Raw genomic sequence first — 8,044 nt, forward strand, 5'->3', positions numbered from 1 at the left:
TACAAGTCTGCCTCATTGTCTCCCTGATACACTGACTGTATTGATTCTACACGTCACTGTACACGAGGGGGAAAGTAGGATGACCTCTCACTCACCTCTCCCTCCTCAGGTCTGTTGGCTCAGAGGACACTTAGACCCTCCATTCTCTTGCTGGTGCTGTCACTCAAGAACCCACATGGGGCCTTAACCTGTGTTGTCTGAAGTTGAGCAAAGACACTTCATCACCTTCCTGAGCCCTCAGACACATTCTGTTCCCCTGGTTCTCCAGCATCTTCCTCCTATACAGACTCAGAAACTCTGCTCACCTGCTCACCACACAGTCAACACATGTGAGCAGCTGGGCCACCAGGAGAGGGGGGTTTATGTTTGGGGCTGAATCACTGTGGGAGGAGTTTCTTTATTTTGCTGGCAGTAATAAACTCCAGCATCCTCAGCCTCCACCCTGTTGATTTTGAGGGTGAAATCCGTCCCTGACCCACTGCCAGTGAACCTGTCTGAGACTCCAGAGGCCTGGTTAGAAGCTACATAGATCAGGAGTTGTGGAGACTGGCCGGGCTTCTGCACATAACAGTGCAAAAGACTGTTTCTATAACTATCTTCAAGGCTCTGACTGGCTCTGCAGGAGATGGAGGCCGTCTCTCCAGGGATGACAGACAGGGAGTGTGGAATCTGGGTCAGAACAATAGCCCCATCGGATCCTAAAAGAATTAGAGAAAAGTACAAGATTTCAGACAAAATTGAGAAGTTATTTTCAGAATTTCCCAGTTTACTTCAGGCTAAATTATTATTTCTTTTTAATTCTAATTAATACCCAAAATTTCTAGTTTCAAAATAATCCAAGATTCACAATGTAAAAAGAGATTTCTAGAAGTCATGCACACTTGCCCACATCTTGTATCTATACAGTGTTGGACAGAGCACACCTACTTGTTTCCTCTGTATTTATCCTCATTCTCGTATTGCTGAATATCACATGCCCTTCAGAGGGCAAGGTGTGCATCTAACATGGGGGCAAAGACACAGGAAGAGCAGTGCTGCCCCCAGAGCTCAGCCCCCATCCTCTTCCTCATTCCCTCTTCTCGTCCCTTACCCGAGACCCAGAGTAGGAGGAGCCCCAGGAGCTGAGCAGGGAACCTCATGTTCAGAAGTGTGAACTGAGGAGTCCTGATAAATCAGAGCAAGACCAGAGCTGAGCTTTTATCTCAGACTTGCAAGGGAAGGTCCTCCCTGGGGAACCACATGCAAATCCCCTGGTGGGGGCGGTAGCATGGACTGAGCCCAAAAGGGATGGGAGACTCATGAGAGCAAAGGGAGAAAAAGTGTCTCTGTGTGGAAGGAAGACCTTCAACCTCAATATGGATGCAGTTCACAATTTTTAAGAGTAAATGGCACAGGTAAATGTGTCTTTGAATTTACCCTCCCTGTTCTCTAGTTTCTTAGAACTTTTGAATTCATGTTGTTGTAGTTCAGTTGCTAAATGGTGTCTGACTCTTTGCAACCATACGAACTGCAGCAAACTGGGCTTCCCTGTCCTTCACCATCTCCTAGAGTTTGCTCAAACTCATGTTATTGAGCCAATGATACCATCCAACCATCTTTCGCTGCCTTTTCCTCTTGTCCTCAATCTTTCCCAGCATCGAGATCTTTTCCAATGAGTCAGCTCTTCCAGTCAGATGGCCAACATATTGTAGCTTCAGCATCAGTCCTTCCAATGAATATTCAGGGTTGATTTCCTTTAGCATTGATCTGGTTACATCTTCTTGCTGTCCAAGGGACTCTCAAGAGTCTTCTCCAGAACCACAGTTCAAAAGCATCAGTTCTTCGGCATTAAGCCTTCTTTATGATCCAACTCTCACATCTGTACATCATATTACACTTCTACTTAAGAATGCTGAGCTTCCCTGTATATGTGTTGATGTTCATTCTTTTTAAAATATTTGTTTTAAACTCTGGATTTGTTCTTTTTCAATTTAATTGTGATATTAAAAAGCATACAGAAAGAATGGGCAGATATACTAAGTATATAACACATGAAGGTTGACATATATCACTATCTGAATAAAAATATAAACTATGTCACACTTTACAGATGTCTTACTCTTAGACTTTGAAAACCACTAATTAAACCACTCCCAATCAAGCACACAGGCATTCTGAGAGTTAGGGGAGAAGATGTCTCCCTTCAGGGAAACCTGAGGTCGTGGTAGTCTAGGGCAGAAGCAGGAGCTGAGATGTGTGGAGCACATAGAAGGCATGAGCATGATTCAAAGCCAGGAAATTCAGAAGCAGATTTAGTTAACAAACTTAGAAGCTGTGACTACATGATACCCACGTGAAGTTTAAATTTCATCATGGTATTTGTTTCTAATATGAGGATAATTTCCAGATTTTAAGAGAATATACATCAGGATGATTAAGATTCTCCAGACTCGGAATTTCCACCAGAGAGACTGAGGGAAAGAGTTTTCTCAGAACCGCAGACCAGTCCCTCCCTGGGGCCCTGACCCTGTCTATGAACAAATGTCTTTGACTCTAGTGGTGAAGTCACGGTGGGACAGGCCTGTGCTCCTGAGGCCTGGAGGGCAGGTAGCCGGTCCTCCAGGGTCAGTGATGCTCAGAGCCGAGGGAAAATCAGCATGGAGCTGTCTGTGAGCATCTCAACCAGGGGTCCAGACCCTGGGGAGCTCATGACAGAGACTCCTGGGCTCGGGACCTGAGGCTATTCCCACCTTCTTCCAGGGCTCCCCACCATTTCCTCCTCCTCCAACTTGTCCTGTGCTGAGAGGAGCAGCTGCTCTGACCCTGACTCCCTGGAGGAAGCACCTGCTCAGCTGAGCCCACAGCGGAGGGGTGTGTTTAGGAGCGTACATGTACAGTTCCCATTGAAGGTTCTGTGCACAGAAGTCACGTTCAGGGTCCCCAGTCTCTGCACTGGTGAGTGTGAATGTGAAATCTGTCCCACACCCATGGCCACAGCCTGGATGGGACCCCAGGAGCCTGGAGGACCCCCTATGTCAGTGGGTGAGGAGAGTGTGTGGTTTGTTCTGGAAGGAGGGAGGGCAGGTGTGCCCATTACTAAGGATGAGCTGAGATGGCCTTGCAGGAGATGGAGATGCCTCCTTCCACGACCGCAGACCAGAGGGAGGGGAGGGAGTCAGCACGGCAGCCCCACGGGGAACTGGGGAAGAAGGGAACTTAGCATGAATGCAAATATGGAAGAGTAGTTATGAAGGAAAAAAATGAATGTGCCTTATTCAGGTAGGTTGTTTTACCTATATGTAGTTCCACGTAAAATTTTATATAGTTTGAAGTATATGTAACCTGAGCAATGACTGAAATATCCTTAGGATGTAGCTAAACCTAAGGATGTGGGCATGGTGCAATTATAAGCTGGTGTGATATCAACATTTTGCAGAGTATCTACCACTGACTGGACCCAAAGCAACCAAGCACTGGAAGAAGTTCAGTCAAGACTCTTGTTGATGTAGGTACTTAATTCTTCTTGGTCGTTTTTAAAATTTGTGGCTTCATGAAACTATTCTACATCTTATCACTTAATATGATAAGCATACAAAAGTAATTTCCCTCATAGCTACAGATCCTTTGGCTCTGTCTCGATGTCCATTTTATTCCACCTGTGTTGATTGCCTTCTCTCAAAATGAGTATTTTTCCCCTTGATACTATATGCCTCAGTGTTTTAATAAAAGTGAGGCTGTAGCATATACACTTAATGTGAATGTAGATTAACAGACATAAGTTCCCTAAAACTGTTAGAGATGATTTTAGACTCTGGAATGATTTTTGTCACTCAGAAATGATTTGCTTTTGATTCTGGCAAAATGTTAGGTGTTAATCACTTTCATCCAACCAGGGAGACATGACTTAGAGGCTGGTCCTCAGCCTGGTGATTCCTTGCTCTTCCTGCTTCATCTCCTCTCCCAGATTGTCGCCCTTCCCCCATTCTACCTGAAGGCTTTGTGCTAATCAGAATCCAACCTTCTCTGTGGTCCTTGGAGACTAATTTTATCGCTGAGAAAAATGTGCCCAGTGTGGAGACTGGGGACCCTGAACGTGACTTCTGTGCACAGAACCTTCAATGGGAACTGTACATGTACGCTCCTAAATGCACCCCTCCACTGTGGGCTCAGCTGAGCAGCTGCTTCCTCCAGGGAATCAGGGTCAGGGATACTGTTGAAAGCTGTGTTTGACTTTGAGGCCTCCACCTTCTCCTTTCTTTGAGGTGTTCAGTTTGTGAGCAGCTGTTACTGAGACAGCAATGTGTCTAAGGGACATTAAAGAGGGTTGAATTAGGCTTGGGTCCCTAGGTGTCACTACTTCTTAGATTTTCAGTACATTCTCTCTTTACTAGTATGCTGTCAATCCATGGAAATGAGATAGAATTAATTATTAAGAATTATCTTGAGCTTCCGGACAGTCCCCACATCTAGATTTTTTGAGAGAAAGATTATCACTAACATAAGGAAATTCCAGGTGGAGTAAGGTGGGCGCAAGCGGGACCAGGATGGACGGAGAGAGGCAGAAGTTTGGGCTTTTATAGGGCTGTGGAGGGACCTTGTGTGGACCTGAGTTTGTGAGTTTTGAGTTTCCCTGTGGCAGTTGCACACATGTGGGGCAAAATGGAAAACAGGAGAACAGGCTGAGAGGTGTCGTTGAACAAATTTTAAAAATGGGATCAAACTCCTTACCTGGAACCCCTCTGATGTCTATGTAAAGACTCCACCTGCCAATGTCAGTGCAGGAGGAGGCATGGGTTCGATCCCTGCTAAGGGGAAGATCCTCTGGAGAAGGGAATGACAACTCACTCTAGTATTTTTATCTGGGAAATCCCTTGGACAGAGGAGCCTGGCAGGCTGTAGTTCATGGTGTCACAGAGTCAGACACGACTGACCAACTAAACTTCACAACAAATATATATATTTCTTTTTCCAAATGTATACACTTCTTTTTAGGTTGTAGGAAATAAACTATACCACCACTTGAGTTTCAGAAGATAATGACAACCTATGGAATGATCTGAAATAAAAATATGATGGGAAAGATTGTATCTACATAATTAGAAGATGAAGCAAACTGACAATGATAACAAGTATTTACTGAGTGAGAGCCTGGAGAATTCCATGGACAGAGGGGCTGGGCAGGTTACAGTCGAAGGGGTTGCAAAGAATCAGACACGAGTGAGGGACTAACATGTTCACTCATGTTTCACTTTCACTTATAAACTTTATTCAGTGCAGTTCAGTTGCTCAGTCGTGTCCGACTCTTTGTGACCCCATGAATCGCAGCATGCCAGGCCTCCCTGTCCATCACCAACTCCTGGAGTTTACTCAAACACATGTCCATCGAGTCATTGATGCCATCCAGCCATCTCATCCTCTGTTGTTCCCTCCTCCTCCTGCCCCCAGTCCCTCCCAGCATCAGGGTCTTTTCCAACGAGTCAACTCTTCGCATGAGGTGGTCAAAGTATTGGAGTTTCAGCTTCAGCATCAGTCCTTCCAATGAACACCCAGGACTGATCTGCTTTAGGATGGACTAGTTGGATCTCCTTGCAGTCCAAGGGACTCTCAAGAGTCTTCTCCAACACCAATAAACCTTATTAGTCATACGGTATTTTGTATGTATTCATTTATTTAATTCTTATAACAAGCTTTAGCATAGTTACTCTTGTTTTCCTTCACTAAGGATCAATAAACCAAGGAAAAGAGGCTTCCCAGGTGGCACTAGTAGTAAAGAAACCACTTGCCAATGTCAAGATGTAGGAGATGAGGGTTTGATCCCTGAGCCTACGTGTTTTGCTGGAGAAGGAAATGGAACCCACTCCAGTTTTCTTGCCTGGTGAATTCCATGGACAGAGGAACCTGGTGGGCTTTCTGTCCATGGGGTCGCACAGAGTCAGGCACGACTGAGCAACTAACACTTCACACTTAAAGTCAAAAGAAATTCCTATAATTTTGAAAAAGATATTCAAGAGACTCTGGGGAGAAAAAACATCAAATTAAATCACATATATTGATAATCTGAACCAACTAAATTCTCAGTAACTACTTCTTTTCCTCTCTGGTTGGCACAAATGGAAAGTTCAGAATAGAAAAGACACAAGGGATGAATGAAGTATTTAGTGGCCCTTCCTTATCTTACAATAAAAATACACGGCCTGCATCAGTAAGTGAGAACAGGGATTTTTTGCCTTAAGGAAGCATTGGCCTCACAGGAGTGAACTTCTCATCTACTTAGTCACTTTTGGCCAGAAGCCAGGGGTCCCCAGAGTCCAAATGTACTTTGAAGTACTAGCTGTCCCATCTTCCAGAAATTTGCATATTTATCCTTCCAGAGAAAGGCCTGATCAATCAGAGAATAAGAGTTAGATATTAAAAATAAATACATGAATAAAAAATAAATGCTCTCACTAGGAATACTTATCCTAGTCAGTTAGGAATACTTTCCCCCCACAGATTGGCCGTCTATTCTGGAATCCTTACAGCCTTATGTGAAGTCTGAAGCCATTTATTAGAATGTTTAAAAATCTATTATTCCAGGTAATAGCACTAAATATTTTATTATATTATAAATACAAAGAGGACTCGCCTCTTGGCCTCTTGGCTGAGATCAAGTGTATAAATAAAAGAGGAGACATCTTTGATTCTATTGTGTTTCTTTATGGGTAGGTTTCTTATGTGTCATTATCTCTGTAAATCACAAATTCTATGACCTGTTTGATGAAGTTATCAACAAGACTGTGCCTCATATGAAACAAAAACCTACTTGGAATTCAAGGGATCATTGTCAACATACCATGAATGTGAATTTCACAGGATGCAAATATTTAACTTTTAACATTAGAAAACTTGTTTCTACTCATGCCCTCTGGATTCCTACAGACTTAGAAATATTTTAAAGACAGCATATCAATTTGGTGGGAGTTTTAGATACAAGCCCTAGATGGAGCAAGTACTATATTTAGTCCTACACACTAATGTTAGGATGGAATATAATCAAATTCCTCTCAGTTTATTTAAGTTACATGACTATTTTGTGTAAATGCTTATAATGCCAGTGTGTGTGTCTGAGGAAGTCACAGACCCACTGTTGAACTTGAATTCATGATATAATATGCGCCAAACATCAATATAGCCAATAGGTACATATGCATCTGCATATAGATTGTATAGGATTGTTTTTCATAAATCAGTAACTTGCACATGTGGCTGCATTTAAGAAATGTTCTGAGCAGATGAAGGTACCTAGAGGAGCTAGGGCAGCCCAGCCTCACCCATCTGCTCTCCTGGTTGGCTTATGTTCGGGTGTGTAATACTGTGGGAGGTCTACTGTTATCCTGTTTACAGTAATAGGTTGCAAAATCATCAGCCTCCAGGCTGCTGGTGGTGAAGGTGTAATCTCTCCGAGATCCACTGCCACTGAACCGGGATGGGACCCCTGTGTACACACTGGTTGTGTCATAGATGAGGAACTTAGGAGCTTTCCCTGGTTTCTCTTGATACCACTGTAAATTATTTCTAACGCTCTGACTGGCCCGACAAGTGATGGAAACTGTCTCCTAGAGATGCAGACAGGGAGGATAGAGACCAAATCATCTGGAGGTCAGCTGAGATTGGAAACACAAAAACATATCTCCACAAGATTAATCAAGTTATAAGAGGACTTCCCTGAAGGGCCAGGCAGTACTGACCACACTGGACTGAACAAACCTCCAGTGTTCTCCCTCCTTTCCTGGGAGCCAGAGCAGCAGGAGACCGAAGAGCTGCCTGGGGGCCCTCATGTTCACTCTGCATCCTGACCTGGATGCGGACTCCTGCCCAGGCTGTGACCAGACTATGAGGAAGTGTCCAGGGCAGTGGGCTGTGCTCTGGGAACATGTAAATCAGCAGGGGTGGGGCGGGGCGAGGCTGCAGGGCTGGCTGAGCTCAGTAACAGCTCAGGGGCTGGGAGTGCCTGGGTCTGGGTCCCACAGGGCAGCACACACTTGCCTCAGAGAATGACTTCCCCCTGGGGGTCATGGGGCACAGT

The 8,044-nt window shown here is 44.4% G+C and overlaps 1 gene segment (V, D, J or C); it reads right to left on the reverse strand.

Moving 5' to 3' along the window:
• Positions 1–360: 360 nt before the first annotated feature.
• On the reverse strand, positions 361–1,143 carry LOC122442484. The segment is given in 2 exon segments: positions 361–698; positions 1,091–1,143. Coding segments are annotated over 2 exon segments (387 nt in total).
• Between the last annotated feature and the right edge of the window lie 6,901 nt (positions 1,144–8,044).

This window comes from Cervus canadensis, chromosome 5, assembly GCF_019320065.1.
Source record: "Cervus canadensis isolate Bull #8, Minnesota chromosome 5, ASM1932006v1, whole genome shotgun sequence".
Lineage (NCBI taxonomy): Eukaryota > Metazoa > Chordata > Mammalia > Artiodactyla > Cervidae > Cervus > Cervus canadensis.